Genomic DNA, 18,484 nt, shown 5'->3' with positions numbered 1-18,484 from the left:
ATATAGGGGTCTGAGTCCCCCCAAGCACAGTTTTTCAAAATGGCATTTACACAATTTTTTGATTCCTTGCGAACGTGACTTTTTTTATAACAAGAGATGTAACATTTGCGTTTGTTTGTTAGGACTGCTTCACAGTGGCCATTTCTTCTTCTTGTGTCCTTTTCTCGAGTGGCCGCTTCTCTTTGAGTCTTTTGTTCTTGACCGCCTGAAAGTCACCTTGTCAAGGGAGACAGTTGGCTGTTTTTCATTTTCATGTGTTTTGAACCTGTGGTCAATGTAACTGGCATATGGTGTAAAGATTGTGTAACGAAACATGCAAATGGCCGAGTGACTTGGCTAGGAGGAACGGGAAGAGCCGCTTCACTCTTGAACACCAACTAAGAAGCACTGCATTCACATTACTAGGCTCAAAAGTGATTCTAGTTCAGTTTTTATTTTTGCCTCGGTGTGACACCAATCTGATATTTTCAAGGCTGTGTGGACACAGAAATACAGATTTTTGTTTTTTGTTCAAAAATCAAATTTGCGTCACTTTCACATGTAGGCCCAGTTCAGATGTGTAGCCAGTTCATGGCCATGCTGTGGCGTCAATGCAAATGGTCAGATCAGAATTCATGTATTTTCTGCCAATGCATGTGGGCTGATGTTGCGTTCCATTTACGTCGGATGCAGCAGCTGGGAATGACGTCACACACGTTCCAGTAGACACATTTGGAAAAACCTTTTGTCGTGCTTGTGCCATCGGAATTAATACCAGTTAGGTAACAATGCATTATGCGGTAATTTGTGCCTCCGAACTTCGTAAGAACATGTCTACAGATCGGAGCTGGACAGGATTGTGTGTACGACTAGACACAAATAGAATGAAGGGCTAATAAACCGTACAGTCGAAGTCAGGAGTTTCCATTCGCTTTGGGTGAATTCTCTCAAACTCCCGTCCTAAGTCCTCCACAGATTTGATCCGAACAAATTATAAATGTGGCAGATCATGCAAGACGTCTACTCTGTGCAGGGCAGAAGTCATTTTTCGCCACGATGCTCACAGAGCTCCGAGTGCTTTACTTTGTATTGACCACATCACAAGTCCAGGGGGTCACAGGGTCACATACACTTTAAGTGGGCCTTGGAAAATTCCAGAAAATGACGTCCAGCCTTTAGGCAGCGAGAGCTTCTGATAGTTAATCAGCTTCATTGGAGTCAACATGTGGATGGATGTTAAGGCCGACCATCAAACTCACTGCCTCTTAAATGGACATGATGGGAAAATCAAAAGTCCTCGGGGGGGGAAAAAAAAAAATGGTGGACCCCCACAAATCGGGTTCATCCTTGAGAACAATTTCCAAATGCCTGAAGGTTCCACCTTCATCTGTACAAACAATGATATGCCAGTATAAACACCATGGGACCACCCAGTCATCGCTGCGCTCAGGATTGAGACGCATTGTGTCTCCTAGAGAAGAACGGAGTTTGGCACGAAAACTGCAAATCAATCCCAGAACAACAGCAAGAGGACCACGTGAAGATGGAGCAGGACAAAGGTAGACGAGTAAGATGAGTCCGACCTCGACATCACCAGAAAGGCTGATCAGTGAGGAAGAAGTAAAAAGCTTTTTTATTTCACTAGATAAAGAAAGGAGACGCACACCCGGAACTGAGTGTTAAGCAGTAGACTCCCTCAGCAGCTTATGTCACAACGAGAAGCTGATTTATTAACATGAAATATGTTTTTTTTTTTTTTTTTTAAGAAATTGAGAGGGAGAATCAAAAAAGAGTCGCAGACGATTTGTTCTTTTTGAACGACTCTTTTCAGCAAATCGCATGAACCGATTTGTGATCACAAACGCATCGCTTCAGTGGAGCTCAATGGGAGTGCTAAAGAGCATGCGTGCGTTTGGCTGCGTGATGTCATCCACAGGTCTGTGTGTCCCGCTCGAGCAGATTTGTCCAGTATAAGAGGAACCCTTATCGCATATCGAGACTCGGAGTATACTTTTCTCGAAGTGGCCCTGCTAATTTCTGCATGACACCGCATCGCATTTCGCATTGTTGTGGTATTGTCATGAATTATGAATGCCACTTTTTTAATAGATTATATCGTTATATTTTGATGAAGGCAGTCAGTCATTTTCCACAGGGTGTCTGCTGGAGCCAATCCCAGCCAACACAGGAACTCCTCGTGTTATCTTGCAAAAATGTAATTGAATACTGTAATTAGAAAATCTGGTGTATGTTAACATTATTTTTAATTAAATTCACGCGCAAGTCCACATATACCGGTAACAGCGTTTGATGTAACCGGCCCCGCGTGGGGTTGGTCAGCCCTATAGGCCCCGCTCCCCGCACACCCCTAAGGCCACCTCTGGTCATCCGTGTCTTTTGTATTGCCGATTGATGTTTAAAGCGCGTGTGCGTGGGTTAGTGCGACTCGTGTGATTCGTGAACAGCGCACTCCCAGAGAGCCGGTCTAACGATTCTCGTTCGTTTGATTTGCAAATGAATCATTATGGGTCTCACAATTCTAATTCATCCGTGATTCTGTGACAAAATGTTGAATTATAATAATGCATTTTCAATGGGTTATCAATGCTTTGTGTACAGAAATAGGACAATGGCATGTGAATCATCATGGTAAATACAGAACTAATTATAAATATTTATATATGAACTTCCCCTTGGGATTAATAAGCTATCTATCATACAGTGCCTTTCATATCTCTATCTATCTGATGTCTAACTAGCATAATAATGGCTTTGAGGCTAGGGATCTGCATCAATCGGAAGGTTGCCGGTTCGAATCCCGGAAAATGCCAAAAAGGGACTCTGCTCTGTTGGGCCCTTAACCTGCAATTACTAAGCGCTTTGAGTAGTGAGAAAAGCGCTATATAAATGCAAAGAATTATTATTATAACGAAACGCCCATTTGTTACAACTGGCTTGATGACAAGTCCGTTTCTATCAATCGCCTCATGCATTCTCTGTTCACCGGATATGCCTTACATCCTTTTTGCTTTTTCTTCAGAAATTCTAGCCCTTTTGTTCCTCTTTCCTTCTTGCATTTCTTTAGCAGTTGTACCCAAGTGTGTGTTTTTGCAGCCTGGAAACTCCACCCTCGAGCTCCAAGTAGGTGGAGTTGATTGCTAAGGGAACCAGAAGAGTCTGGCTGTAGACCTCCAGAGCTCCGCCCTTTTACACTACGGTGAGAGGCTTATGTGACTCGGACACTGCCAAGTGAGTTAGCTGCACCTACTTGGAGCTCCAGGGTGCAGAGATACCAGACTCGATAGTCCACTTGTTTTGGACGACATGACGCCCGCCCCACGGTGTATCTTTACTATCTTAAGCCGGCCACTTGCCTTTGTAGGACATTCCCGCCCTCTTGTGAACACCAGAGGACATTACACCCGAAGTCTTACTGTGTAATACGCATAACACCCGTGTTAATAAATTATTCAGCATAATTACTTAGAAAAAAGCAAAACTATGAAAGCAATGAAACCACGAATTAATATGACATTTATAATCAATAGTGAACGCTGAACAAATAAACCTCACATCAGGATGTATAGAAATCTTTTTTTAAACAAGAAAAGAAAGCCTCGCTTTCGCAAGGCATCAAAAAATTATGTTAACTCATTGATGCTCCTCTCCACGGAAATCTTTAGTAAAAGGCGAAAGATTTATACGAGCTGAAGAGAAGCCAGAGTATACCTAACTGTGATATGAAGCTGGGACCCCCTTAACTTTCTCTCGTCTCTAAAAGTTGGGACTTTTGTGGAGTTTGTCTTACGAAGTGTTGCTAAACATAATGTATTAATAGATTTTATATCTCTCGTGATAAGATTAATTTAGAATACATTTTTTCCAGTTTAAATAATGAGAAATGTGAACATTTGCGCTGGGGACTCATGGGTATGCAAAGTTATTACCATTTCCCCGCCCACTTCTGTCACGTGCCCAGTAGAACGTAACTGCAGTCCACCGTCTTCCGCCCGATCGCAGCTTCTGTTTGCGCAGGTGGGCTCTGCTCCGATCATCGGCTGCAAGACCCCCACGAGGCGCTCCTCTGAACGGCCAACCGGAGTGCACGTTTATGTCGTTTATGTCATTTCGATTTACTCGACAGACGTCGTTATTTGAGTCAGATAATCGTCACAGAATCTGAATCTTAATCATAGTGCAACGTTTTATAAGTCTGTTTCGAATCTCCTTTGTTATAAATACAATCAATATAAAATAAGAAACCATACATTAGTAATAACAGTAAGCTTACATTACTTAAAAGTCTTAATTAACAATTAACAGAAGCTCTTTAAACAAATGCATACATACATAGATAATAGCAAAAAACAACAGTAAGGTCATACATAACACTTAAAGTATATGAATAAATAACAAAACAATCACCATAACAGACAATCACATGAGGCTAAGTAGTTTATTATAAACATTAACAGCGGAAAGGCTTTCCTAGTTTTTATTAAGTTTAGAAGTTTCAATGAAAGTCGGAAACTGAAAAAGGAATTGAAGGACATAATATTACTACAAAATCTGCATTCGTGAAAGTGAAGTTTACCAGGGCGGCACGGTGGCGCAGTGGGTAGCGCTGCTGCTTCGCAGTTAGGAGGCCCGGGTTCACTTCCGGAAGTTTGCATGTTCTCCCCGTGTCTGCATTGGTTTCCACCGGGAACTCCGGTTTCATCCCACAGTCCAGAGACAGGTTAGGTACATTGGCGATTCTAAATTGTCCCTAGTGTGTGCCCTGCGGTGGGCTAGTGCCCTGCCTGGGGTTTGTTTCCTGCCTTGTGCCCTGTGTTGGCTGGGATTGGCTCCAGCAGACCCCCCGTGACCCTGTAGTTAGGATATAGCGGCCGTTCACAATGGGTGAGAGTACAAAGCACGGCCCTCCTTGTTTTCCCATCTGTGTGAATTGTGGATCCAAGCGAGGATCTACCCGAGGGCACACCAAGCAAAGGAGAGGGCATACACGATAAGTGAAGTCCCGTAGGTGCAGTGCAAGGTGACTGGTTTAGTTCAGCTGGGCCACCGCTTGGATGTCAGGGATGGTCACAACAGTCTAATGGGGTCTCCATTGTTTAAAGTGGCAGTGAGACCACCGGCAGTGCTTTCATGCGTTACTTACCTTATTGAGCAGGTGTTTGTTCATGGAGGGGCGATACGATGGCCGCATTGCTCATAAATACTGTACATGATAACATTGAATATTCTGCATTTGCATCCATCCATTTTCTGTCACTTATCTGGATTGCTGAGGTGTTTGACTTACAGACAAGCACGTGTTATCATGCTTTGTGTACAGAAACAGGACAATGACAAATGAATTAACAAGGTGGTAGCACTGGTGGCACTGCAGTAAGCAGACCAGGGTTCACGTCCCGTGTCCTCCCTGCATGGAGTTCCCATGTTCACTGTGTTTTTGTGACACGATTACAGGGGGTGACTTTACCTATGCATTAGTGACCAAAAATGTGATTCCTCCTAGCCGAGTCAAACGTCCATGTGCGCAAATTACATTAGTCACAGGTTCAAAACATACGCGTTGCGCATAAAAATAAAATATCGTTCACTTCAGTGCCAGGATGCGGGCAAAGGTAGACTTCTTAAAGGGTTCTCATGGAGCGCAAACGCGAATATCGGCAGTTTCTTTGCAGCCTTTGTCGATTTTCTTAATGCGTTCCACTCGGACTTTTCTGATCTTTTATACTGGTGCCAGGAGACTGAAACATTAAGTGCTACTTCACTTGCCTTAACCTCAGTTAACCACCAGATGTCGCTGTTTACACTAGGACTGAGGCTTTAAAACTTCGAATCTATTTCGGAACAAATAGAAAAAAAACACTCTAAAGCTTCTTTTTCCAATAACTACGAATTAAGAAATGATGAAATCAGAAAACATCCATCCATTTTCCAACCCGCTGAATCCGAACACAGGGTCACGGGGGTCTGCTGGAGCCAATCCCAGCCAACACAGGGCACAAGGCAGGAACCAATCCCGGGCAGGGTGCCAACCCACCGCAGGACACACACAAACACACCCACACACAACGCACACACTAGGGCCAATTTAGAATCGCCAATCCACCTAACCTGCATGTCTTTGGACTGTGGGAGGAAACCGGAGCGCCCGGAGAAAACCCACGCAGACACGGGGAGAACATGCAAACTCCACGCAGGGAGGACCCGGGAAGCGAACCCAGGTCCCCAGATCTCCCAACTGCGAGGCAGCAGCGCTACCCTCTGCGCCAACATCAAAAAACATTCCTTATCAAAAAATAGACCTACAAATATCATTTGTAGTAATCCAACATCTTATTTTTAACCATAATAAAAGCCTTGCTGACGCAAAGCATCAAAAAATTATTTAAACTCGTAAACGCTCCTCTCCACGGAAATCTTTAGTAAAAGGCGAAAGATTTATACGAGATGAAGAGAAACCAGAGTATAAAATAATGTATCTACTAAAACTCACCCAGTGAGATTAAACTCATCATTAAAGGTTGGTGTTTTCATAAAAAACCTAACAATGCCGTGAAACTGTCGAAGCCCTTTCATTAAGACAATTTAAAATAGCACAGAGTGTCAGTTTCTTAGTTTGTAATAAGTATAAAAATATAAAATAGCGACAAATAGGCACTACCACCCGAACAACTTATAGGTATGCAAATGAGCCTCTTACCACACCCATGAATTTTCTCTCCACGCCTGGCTTGTTTTACGTCATCAAGGGGGTGGGGTCTTTTCCATTTTTTTCCTAACGCACACTTTGGTGAATAAAGTTTTGAATTGGGTGAAATCACATTTTTAAAGTATAACAGGACCCCAGGGGCTACCTGGCAGAGTGCGCAGTATAGGTTTTTAAAGTATTACCGAAGGCATCACACGGTCAATCGAAAGATGTTTTTCTCTGCTGGTGTCGAGTTAAAATATTTTGGAAACGTTCTTGGCGTAAAAAACAAGATTTTAAGACCAGAAAGGAAGTCGGGCGTTCGTCAGTAAAGAGATCAACTCTCGGACAGAATCCTGAACTAATTCAAGGGGTTTGAAAGGTACGTTGGGTTGTGCTCTCTGTCGTTCACAATAATGTTGGAGTTGATGTAAGGATGAAGGACCTGGCAGTTAAATTCATGAAAATATGAGTCGTAAAATATGCAAGTGAAATAAGCGGTGTGCCACACTCGGTCAAAGGGACTGCCGTTAACAGAACGGATAACGATGAGCCGCAGGAGACGCAGATTTCGGACAAGGAACGGGCGAGACTGCGCATGATGCACCTGCACATCTAAACGAATAACTAGCCTTAAAGACTGAAGAACAGTCGTAGACTACTAAGCACTGTTGTAAGTCTCTCTGGATAAGAGCGTCTGCTAAATGATGTAAATGTAAATGTAAATAAAATTAACGTTATTGTCTAACTGGAAATTCAGACATGCCACGGCGTTTTATCCTACTGCACACCCACAGAGCACAATGCTTATCTAAATTTTGTTTGCTGTTATTATGTCATTTAGTGATGCGACAGTCAGGCACTTCTCTATCAGACAGCACGCTAAGGCTGTCACAAAAGGGGGTGAGCTGGCAAGCCGTCACTCAGTCGGTGAATGTGTCACATATGTCCCAAAATGGCTAACTGTCTCTCACCCCTTCACCAGCTAATAACGAACGTGTGGTGTGCGTACTGGCACCAAAATGGCGGCCGTCGCATCATCCAGGTGGTTGAAGTGCCCCCCCCCCCCACACTCTTTATATAAAAGCGCTTTGAATAATGATAAAAGGCGCTATATAAATGTAAAGAATTATTATTATTACAGCATGGCCAGTGATTTTCAGTCATCTAAATGGAGCCGGTCCGGCAACAAGATCAGAAAAATTGTCTGCAATTCTGACAGACCCCACGACTAGAAGTCTCATAACGTGAGTTCGGCTGTAGGTTTGGACTTCGTCTTTCCCCGTTTAATTTCACGTCTCACCTCCTTCTGTAGTTCTTTTTTTTTTTCAAGTTAACGTTCCATGTCGAAATGGCCCGTTTCTTCTGTTAATCGGTTCTTTTAAATCTCTGGTAATCCGTGACTTGTTGTTACGATACATTGGTTGATTTAACAGGGATTATGGCGTCCTGACAGTATTTAGGACACACAGGCACATACATTCATACTCGCTTTAGGGACATTTTACAGTGGTCATTAGCCTAACCTGAACAAGAAAAAAATAAAAGGAGTGCGCAGAGAAATCACTGAAGTTACGAGACACGATCACAAATCACTGCGCTGCCATACCGCCTGTCTGCATCAATTGAGAAACGGAGCGAATTGAAGCGAAGCGAAGGAGAACAAGTGCAGTGTAGTATATTGCAAGTGTGAACTTTTGGGGATTCTGTAGTAGTAAGGAGTTATGGGTATTGGGGAGCTGTTAGGAAGTAGATATATTAATAATAGGGCGGCACGGTGGCGCAGTGGGTAGCGCTGCTGCCTCGCAGTTCGGAGGAGTGGGTTCGCTTCCCGGGTCCTCACTGTGTGGAGTTTGCATGTTCTCCCCGTGTCTGCGTGGGTTCCTCCGCGTATACTCCAGTTTCCTCTCTCAGTCCAAAGACATGCAGGTTAGGTGCATTGGCGATTCTAAATTGTCCCTAGTGTGTGCTTGGTGTGTGTGTGTGCGTGCTTTTAGCTCTACTTGACTTTATTACCTTTCTCTCAGTTTACTTCTCTGTCAAGATGCTCATGTAACCTGTGTGTGTGTGAGAGACCATCAATTATGTTGTCTTTTTTTTTTTTCAGAATTTACTGTCTTAATCTTCTTTGTTTATTTATCTGGTTTGTACAATGCTATATACTGTATATTCTGCCGTTCTTTATTTATTCTGTAAGTGCCTTGAGCATGGGAAAGGCGCTATATAAATAAAATGTATTATTATTATTATTATTGCGTGCGCCCTGGCTGGGGTTCATTTCCTGCCTTGCCCCCTGTGTTGGCTGGGATTGGCTCCAGCAGACCCCTGTGACCCTGTAGTTAGGATATAGCGGGTTGGATAATGGATGGATGAATGGACATGAGCACTATGACTTCCAACATTATGAACTGAGCACAAAGGCTTCCAACATTTTAAACAACTGTTAAACAATAAGAAGGGTAGGTAAATGACTATGAATTACATCTTATAAGTAACAAAATCCAGAGGGTCACGATAACCAAAAATGTCCATGAATCAAACTTCTGTAATAATAGCGAATATTCACATCATAGTCCATCATCAGGGCTGAACAACTAAAAACTAAAGGTATATAATTTTCACAACTCATTATGCAAACATACTCTGAGGAAGGGAAATACACAAAAAAAAACAAAAGGTAAAATCTTTCAAAGCACTTCGCAGCCCAAGCATCTACAAGTCTGATTAGCGGACTTCTCGCCTATTTGAAGGGCACTGAATAGAAATTAGTTTCCGGTGTGCCCATTAATCCCACACTTTAATTAAATTAGGATCTCATTAATCCCTCTAAGTCTGAGAAGTATGATACAAAGTAATAAGTACAAATATTCTAAAATCCCAACATATATAAAACATATATTACAAGCTTACATATATATATGATCCTTATATATTTGCACTCAAAAGTATCCCTAATTCTCCTCTGATAAGTCAGTGGGAAACCGATGTTTTATATTATTTGAAATTGGAAAAAATCAAATTCTCAGAGGATCTGTACAAAATCCTGGCAGGATCTGATCAATATTATTTTAGAATAAAAGAAACAACCATTACCGCATTTAACTCCCTTCTCTATCTCTTATTTACATATATATTTATTTCTCCCTTTCCTTTGGTTAATGTTGTCTTATTAAAAAGCCCTAAGCAATTCTCCTTTAGCTAAGCTCTCCTTCTCAGGGGTGGGGTTTGATTTGTTTTTAATTTGTTTGGTTGTAACGGCCGACCCCTTTTACCCAGCCGGCAGCTACACGTCCAGGACCAGTGGCCTGGATGATTTACTGAGAAATAATCTAACTATCAAGCCGTACTTCTAACCAATTAAACTTTTCCCCCCACAATCGACGGTGAAAGATAAGTACAAAAACAGGATGTAAAATTTAAACGGATGTATTAAGTGAAACAAGACATGCAAAAAATAGAAACATAAATATAAATATCCCTCCACCCCAGCAACAACAAGACACCACCAAATATAACTATAACACCCCAAATATAAATACAACAAAAACCCTCCCTTGTCCCTGTAACATATAAACACACAACACGAACAACAACAATGACTGATAAACTGAATGCTTGTGAACTTGAGTCCGGTAATAAAGAAACTGTCCTGAAAGCGGTTGACTGAATTAGTGAAATTGAGACGTTTGATTCTCCCCGGAAAAAATGGAGCAGCCTCACTGTGTATCCTCGGTGTGTGGTGGATGATTAGGTCCGACGCCGGGGTCTCTCGTGGTGAGGTCCTTGAAGCAAGTCCGGCAGATGGAAAAACAAACTGGATGGAAATGCGCAATGTGGAAAATAACAGGTACAGGTGGTCATGAAGGGGGGGGGGAATCTCCTTCCCTCTCCTCCTGCTGGCTTAAATAATCCTGTGACGGCTGTGATTGATTAATTGTAAACAGGTGTTTTCCAGGTTTGTGGCTGTGGTCTCCTTCCATCATCCGTCCCCCTTTACGGGGACAGCATTAACTGATACACAAGCAGTAAACGGGACAATGAAACGAGACGCACTCAGAACTGACATTTAAACACTAACTATGTGGCACCGCTACATGGTTATAAATTGATCTGTTTGTATGGAATGATTACAATAAAAATTAATAAAATATATTAAAAAAAAAAAAGTATCCCTGTAGTTAGGATATAGCGGGTTGGATACTGGATGGATGGATAATAATAATAATAATAATAATAATAATAATATGGTGTAACGTTTACTCAGAAACGATCTTAGTAAAAGGACCTGTTAAAGTTTATCACTTTGAACCTGTCTCCGTCTTCTTCCTTTTTATGAGTACAATATTATTTCCTATAGATATAACATGCAGTGTACAGTAATGGGGGAGAATGTGCATTCTGTCTGTCTGGTTAAAGTTCTAAAGTGCAGCCATCCAGTCAGGTGTCTCAGAAGGTTCGTTTGCGTCATCGCTGTCACGTTAGGTATGTGGTGGTCGTGTTTGGGCACTTTGTGGTGACTCACGTTAGGGACTGCGGTGCCCGGTGGTTTTTAAATAAATGGGGCGCTCAGACAGAGCGGTGTAGGTGCGAATGGCATGAGGTGCAACGGCCCCAGGGTATTGGTGACGAATTGGCCGGCCAAGCCCTCACATGCGGACATGCCTGGTGGTCAGTTGCCTTATTAGCGCTCCGGGGCCTGAGATCACAGCACCTGTGCCCCACTGAAGGATAAATGGAGCGGGACAACAACAATGTGTGGTGGGGGTCGGGGGAGAGGGTGATATAGAAAGAGCAAGAACAACTAGTAGAGACAAAGAGGAAGAAGGCCGAATCGGGGAGCTTGAGCCAGCGCGGAGTGATGAAGCAGGTGGTCTTGGTGGCCTCACAGGGGAGCAAATTCGGGTGGATTGTCCCAAAATCACTTTAAGAAGGAGCGGGACATGAAAGTTGAGCCCTCCTAGGGATCTGACAGACATCATGAAGGGCGTGAGGAAAATGGGGGGCACTGACAGCGGGCTTTGATGCAGTCACCGGATGAGGGGACTGCAGTTGCTGGCTTCACGTCACCACTTGAAGGGTCAGCTGGTGAGATGAAGAAGAGAAGACACGCTGGGTGGGGAAAAGAGACACAATTTCTGCATGGATTTAATGCAATGGTGACTTTTTGAATAATAACTTTTGTGGATTACTCCTGTTTTTAGATTATTTATCGAGTTTACTTATGTAATCCGTTGCACTTCTGCACTTTGGGGAATTTGAACCCCTTGCTGTCTTGTTTGACTCTGGTAAAACAGAAGCACTATTGCACGTTTGCACTGTTTGTGTCCTCATTGCAGGCCTCATCCTGGTCATGACTATCAACACTTCCGGGTGCAAGTTGTGTCAGGCTGCTGGAGCCATCCCAGACTGCCACACACTCCCGTCTGCGTTTTCTATTCCCATTCCCTTCCATCCTTTTTATTTGCATGGTTTTTTTTTTAGATCTAAACTTGCTTATCGAACGACCGAAGTGACCTGAGACATCTCATGGTGTGTCTTCATTTTTCAGATCTCCGCCGCATCACTGCTGGATTCCTGGGAATGGCGGCAGCGGTCCTGGTGTGCGGCTGCATTGTTGCAGTGGTGAGCTTCTTCTGGGAGGAGAGCCTCACTCAGCATGTATCCGGGTTGCTTTTTCTCATGGCAGGTATATATACCTTGTACCTAAAAAGAAACCTTATATCCATTTTCTGAACTCTGTGTGTGCGTGGAGAAGATGCCAGTCCACCAGAGGGCACACTCACACGTGGCTGGACCAACTGACGGTGGCAAATTATATAAAGAGGCAGGTCTGTTCTGGAAGATGGAGAGGAAATGCTATCAGATGTAGAGTGGATTCAGAAAGTACCGAGACCCCTTCACTTTGTTCAGACTTTACTGGGTAGTGGATTTCCTTTGAAATGGATAAATCTGCCATTTTTGCCCAACAAGGCTCACTCAATAACCCAGAATGGAAAAGTGAAAGGTTTGCAAATTTACTCAAAAACTGAAATCTCTCATTCTTTGAAGTTTTCACACCATAACTGAATACTTTTTAGAAGCCTCTTTGGGCAGCAATATCAGCTTTGAATCTTCTTGGTTTGAAATCTCTACAAGCTTTGCACACCTGGATTTGGGCAGTGTAACCCATTCTTCTTGGCAGAATCTCTTAGGCTCCATTAGATTGGATAGGAAGAATCCGCCATCTTCTGGTCTCTTCACAAATGCTCCAGGGGGTCTAAGTCGGGGCTACCTAAGGACACTCCAGAGACTTGTCCCAAAGCCACTCCAGTGTTGTCTTGGCTTCAGGTCATTGAACCGTCACCCCAGTCTGAGGAGCTGTGCACGCTGGAGCAGGTTTACTTTAAGGACATTTCCAGATTTGGCTGCATTCCTCCTTCCCTCTGTTCTGACCAGTCTCCCTGCCCCTGCACCCCCCATTTCATGATGCCGTCACCACCATGCTTCACCCTCAGGATGGTACTGGGCAAGTGGTGAGCAGTGCCTGGTCTTTGTCAGACAGAGTGTGTGGAGTTCTGCCCAAAGGGTTTATTTTTTGTGTCATCACACTAAACTGCCTTTTACTCAAGAGTTGCTTCCATCTGTCCACTTTACCATCTTAGTGCTGCTGAGATGGTTGTCCCTCTGACATGTTCCTCCATCTCAGGGGAGGTCTTCTGAAGCTCTGTCAGAGTGACCATTGGGTTCTTGTCACGTTTGTCTCACTTGGTTACTCCGTTTGGCCAGACGACCATCACTAAGAGGAGTCCTGGTTGTTCCAAACTCCTTTCATTTCACAATCCGTGAGGCCACATGTGCTCCTGGGATCACTCGACGCTTCTTAAAGATGGTTTGATCCCCTGTAGTTAGAATGTAGCAGGTTGGATAATGGATGGATGGATGGATGGACCCTATCTGTGCCTCACCATCATTTTATGGTGGGGGTCTATAGAGATTCCCTTGGACTTCACAGTTTGGTATTTGTCCTGACATGCAGTGTGAATTGTGGTCCATGTGGGCCTTTCCTCAGTTGGCCACAGGTGGACTCCAGTCAAGATCTAGAAACATCTCGATGAGAGTTAAAACAAGCAGGATGGACCTGAGTGTAATTAGGTATTTAGGTGCACAGCAGATTGTCTGAGCACTTCTATGAAGGAGAGATTTCACTTGTTGCTCTTTTAATAAGCCGTGATGTAAATGCTGGGCTGGCTACTCTGAGTAGCTGCTTAAAGCTGATCCTCCAGTCAGGATGTTGGACATCTTTGGGTCTGCGGTTCTTGAGGCTGATCCTCTAATTAGCTGTGAACCCCCCAGTCTCACTGAAATTGTACAGGTGGTGAGGGTAGGGAAGGCTTCAGGGATCTGCGTTATCCGGGGTGAACTTCTCCAAGGCTGGTGGTCAGGCTGTCATCCTGGCATTGCAAGCAATCTTTGCTTCCATTTGGGAGATGGGCATCATCCCGACTGACTTGTTGTCAGGGCCGTCTTAATGCATGGGCACGCTGGGCAGTTGCCTGGTGGCCTCATGCTAATCTATGTATGTTGTGACTTGCTGAGTGGATGTGTAGGTAGGGGTCCCAGTGCACTGCTCAGTCCAGGGGCCTATAATGCTGTTAAGATGGCCCTGCTTATTGTCCCTTTCTGGAAATGGAAGGGGGGGGGGGGGGGGTCACCTAGATTGTAGGAGGAGTATAGGAACCTAATCAAGGACTTTGTTAAATGGTGCGACTCAAACCACCTACACTTGAACACCAGAAAAACCAAGGAGCTGGTGGTGGATTTTAGGAGGCCTGGGCCTCTCATGGACCCCGTGATCATCAGAGGTGACTGTGTGTAGAGGGTGCAGACCTATAAATACCTGGGAGTGCAGCTGGATGATAGATTAGACTGGACTGCCAATACTGATGCTCTGTGTAAGAGAGGATAGAGCCGACTATACTTCCTTAGAAGGCTGGCGTCCTTCAACATCTGCAATAAGATGCTGCAGATGTTCTATCAGACGGTTGTGGCGAGCACCTGTCTGTCTAACTACAGGGGGATAACGCCGCTCTTGGTGCCATGTAAGGTCCTTGCTAGGGTCACCCTTAATAGGATCCGTGATCACTTGCTCATCTACCAGTGACCAGAGCGGTCTGGTTTTACGCCTAAGAAGTCGACCATCAACCGCATCCTGGCTCTGAAGGTTCTCCTGGAGCGTAAATGTGAATATCAGCAGAGGTTTCTTTGCAGCTTTTGTCGATTTTCATAAAGTGTTTGACTCAGTTGATCGAGTTGCCCTGTGGGACATCCTGAGACTTCACGGGATCCCCTCAAGGTTGCTGGATATCATGGCCGGCCTGTACTCTGGTACTGTGAGTGCTGCACAGGGTGGAGGAGGCAGAACCTCAGCGTTTTTCTCAGTTGATTCTGGGGTCCATCAGCGGTGTGTTCTGCTCCTACTCTGTTCAATGCTCGTATGGACTGGGTGTTGGGCGGGGCGTGGGGTCCAGCGGCTGGGGGGCATCTGTTGGTGAAGAAAGACTCACTGATCTTGACTTTGCTGATGATGCTGTGATCTTCAGGGAGTCCATGGAGGCTCTGATGGAGGCTCTTGAGAGACTGAGCGAGGGGACTGACTGTCTGGGTTTGTGAGGGTCTTGATAAAAACTAAGAGCCAGGTCTGTCTGCGGAGAGAGTGTCGACCTCGTCGAGAGGGTTACTGTCCTTGTGGGTGACATTCACATCTCTGGTGACTCTTCCAATGAAGTCAGTAGATGGATTGGGAGAGCATGGGGGGTCATGAGGTCACTGGAAAGGGGTGTTTGGTGCTCCCGATATCTCTGCAGGTCCAAGTCTTTACAGTCCTGGTGCTCCCTGTTTGTGAGACATGGACGCTGTCCAGTGACCTGAGATGAAGACTCGACTCCTTCATGTGTGTAGAATGCTTGGGGGCCGCTGGTTTGACTTTGTGTTGCTCATGGAGTCCCGAATGAGGCACATGACCTGCATTGTGAAGGAGTGTCAGTAACGGCACTACGGCCATGTGACGCCATTACCCGAGGGTGATCTGGCTCACAGGACCCTCATTGTTGAGGCCAAGGGGACGCCCAAGCAACACCCGGTTGTGGCAGATAGAGGGTCATTTTAGGGGGACTGGACCACATGTCTGTCTGGGGGGTTACCAACCAGGGTCCCGAGCTGTTTCGTTTTATGGTGGGTGCATCAGTGTGCTGTACCAGTACCTGCTCCCCAACCTGACCTGATCTGATGTAAGCCTGTTGTCGCTTTGGGTTATTGAGTGTGGATTGGTGGGCAAAAATGGCAAATATATCAAAATAAAATGAAATCTACGGCATAATAAAGTGTGCAGAAGGTGAGGAGGTCTGAAGACTTGATGAACCCACTATATGTTTAAAAAAAGGGGAACTGAAAAAAAATAAAGTCTCATTTTCCAAAGGACCACCCACTGGACAAAGGAACAGAAGGGAAAAACTAAGTGACAAGTGTGACAAAATTTAAGGACACAGCCCAGCATGAAAAGAAAGTAAAAGAAATGGCGTGGAGTTTGGATGTTGTCCTCAGGTTAGGGTTGGGGTTACCTTCACATCCCCACCGCTTGTGCATGTTAGGTTGATGGACGATGCCAAGTGGGCCCAGGGTCGGTGTGTGCTTGAGTGGCCCAATGATGGATGGGCATCCCACCCAATGATGGCTCCTGCCCTACGCTCAGTGCTGCTGAGATGGGCTCTGGTGCCTCAGAACTCCTCTTTGCTTTATTTGACTCCCGGCCCCATTGAGGTGAATGCAAAGTCTGTGCTTTGATGTCATTGTCCATGTTGTGTTTATTTAGGGGTCTCCTGTCTTCTTGCACAGACCTACTGTAGTAAAGGATGAGTGTACTATGGTGGTCTGGCTTGTCCCACAGACTTGGTTCTGGGCAGTCAGAAAATCAAGAGTCCACCTTATGAGAAGGATTTAGGAGTCGTAGTGGACTCTAGGCTATCGACTTCCCAACAGTGTTCAGAAGTCATTAAGAAAGCTAACAGAATGTCAGGTTATATAGCGCCTTGATGTGTGCAGTACAAGGCTTTATAACACTGGTGAGGCCTCATCTGGAGTCCTGTGTGCAGTTTGGGTCTCCAGGCTATAAAAAGGACATAACAGCACAAGAGAAGGTCCAGAGAAGAGCAACTAGGAAGACTCCTGGGCTACAAGGAGATGAAGAGGAGACCTGACTGAGGTGTTTAAAATTATGAAGGGAATTAGGATGGTGGATCGAGATGGTGACTTTAAAATGAGTTCATGAAGAACACGGGGACACAGTTGGAAACTTGTGAAGGGGAAATTTCGCACAAACATTAGGAAGATTTTCTTTACACAAAGAACGATAGACACTTGGAATAAGTGTGGTGGACAGGAGGACTTTCAAAACTCGACTTGATGTTATTTTAGGAGAATTAAGTGGATAGGACGGGTGAGCTTTGTTGGGCTGAATGGCCTGTTCTCGTCCAGATTGTTCTAATGTTCTCACAGCTGGACACCAACGTAAAGTGTTGTGTGCCCATAGCCCATCAAGAGCGCTTTGATAGAAAACACGAGTTCTTAAAATGGCTGAATGGGCGGGCGCTCCTGGGTACACACGCCAAGGACACCTCTTCGCACTAATTACTTGTCTGCTTTCTCTTTTCTAGGTATTTTTTGCACCATTTCCCTGTGCACCTACGCGGCGAGCATCACGTATAACCTGAACCGCAGTCCTCCCTTCATCTACGGCCTTCCAGGTGACGTGGAGCACGGCTACAGCTGGTCCATCTTCTGCGCCTGGTGCAGCCTGGGCCTCACCGTGGCCTCTGGGTGTCTTTGTACCACATATCCCTTCATCAGTCGGACCAAGATCATCTACGGGAAAACCACAAGAGACTCCTGCGTCTGAAACAATCTGGTGAAGGACTTTTAAGAAACAGGTTGTCGACGTAAACTCCTGATTCTGCAGGGCACCAGCTGCTATTTGGGTGAGTGGACAGCAGGTGGCGCAAAGGGCAGCAGGACCAACACCTAAACTTTGGCAAATTCTCGTCTGACTTAAGTCAGCTTTATGTTTTTTTTTATGGATTATTAAGGATGAATTTCAACACCCGGGGCGCCCTTTAACTGACTCATTTTTGTGACGTCTTTGCTGTTTCAATAAAATGTAAAAACACAAAACAAAAGCGAGACCTTCTGTGTTTGAATTTTCACAGTTCAAATTTCATTGCGGCGTATCGCATGAACGACTAACAGTGCCTTCAAATGAGGACCGTGCCACAGATTACAGAAGAGGACCCGTCTGAGACTCGCGGCTAGGACCCTCATGTTGGTGATGCCTCTACATCGGCAATTTGTCGCCCTGCTATAAAGAGGGTTCACTGCGGAAAGATCAGAAGGCTACCACAGAGCCGGCCCTAGACAATTTCGGGCCTGAAGCAAACTGATACGGGGCCCGACTCCTGCAGCTAGGGGGTCCGGGGCAGAGCTCTGGCTGCCAAGCGATTTCCTGCATTCTGAGCTGCAGAAATGCGCTTTCCCGGCATCTACAACCATCACTTTTTGATGATTTCTGTTTGACACTGACAACCGTAACCGTAACACACTGACAGGAGCCAAATTTGCAGACTGTTGTACAAGGCCCTGAGTGAAGGGTATGAGTGATGGAGGTCGGAGCTGGCCCGCATAAATGTCTTTAGTGGCGATACATTAACAGATAAAGCTACATGTTAGCCAGCTTTTGCTGTTTCCACCAGGCAGCACGTGGAGGTAAATAGCTAG

At 44.9% G+C, this 18,484-nt stretch overlaps 1 protein-coding gene and 2 non-coding genes across 3 annotated transcripts in view; 1 reads left to right on the top strand and 2 right to left on the bottom strand.

Moving 5' to 3' along the window:
• Positions 1–17,869, top strand: part of tmem178a (transmembrane protein 178a) — a 53,295-nt gene extending 35,426 nt beyond the window's left edge. The window contains exons 3-4 of the mRNA XM_028820407.2: positions 12,231–12,368; positions 17,371–17,869. Of these exons, the coding sequence (XP_028676240.2) occupies positions 12,231–12,368; positions 17,371–17,612 (380 nt within the window). The 3' untranslated portion in view covers positions 17,613–17,869. The remainder of the gene's footprint in view (positions 1–12,230; positions 12,369–17,370) is intronic.
• On the bottom strand, positions 3,593–3,706 carry LOC114666315 (U5 spliceosomal RNA). Its single transcript, XR_003718567.1, has one exon. It is a non-coding gene; the product is annotated as a U5 spliceosomal RNA (small nuclear RNA).
• Positions 6,348–6,461, bottom strand: LOC114666316 (U5 spliceosomal RNA). Its single transcript, XR_003718568.1, has one exon. It is a non-coding gene; the product is annotated as a U5 spliceosomal RNA (small nuclear RNA).
• Positions 17,870–18,484: the final 615 nt, after the last annotated feature.

This window comes from Erpetoichthys calabaricus, chromosome 15 (assembly GCF_900747795.2).
Source record: "Erpetoichthys calabaricus chromosome 15, fErpCal1.3, whole genome shotgun sequence".
NCBI lineage: Eukaryota > Metazoa > Chordata > Cladistia > Polypteriformes > Polypteridae > Erpetoichthys > Erpetoichthys calabaricus.
Note: the sequence above shows the minus strand (reverse complement) of the source record. Positions and strands in the feature narration are given on the sequence as shown.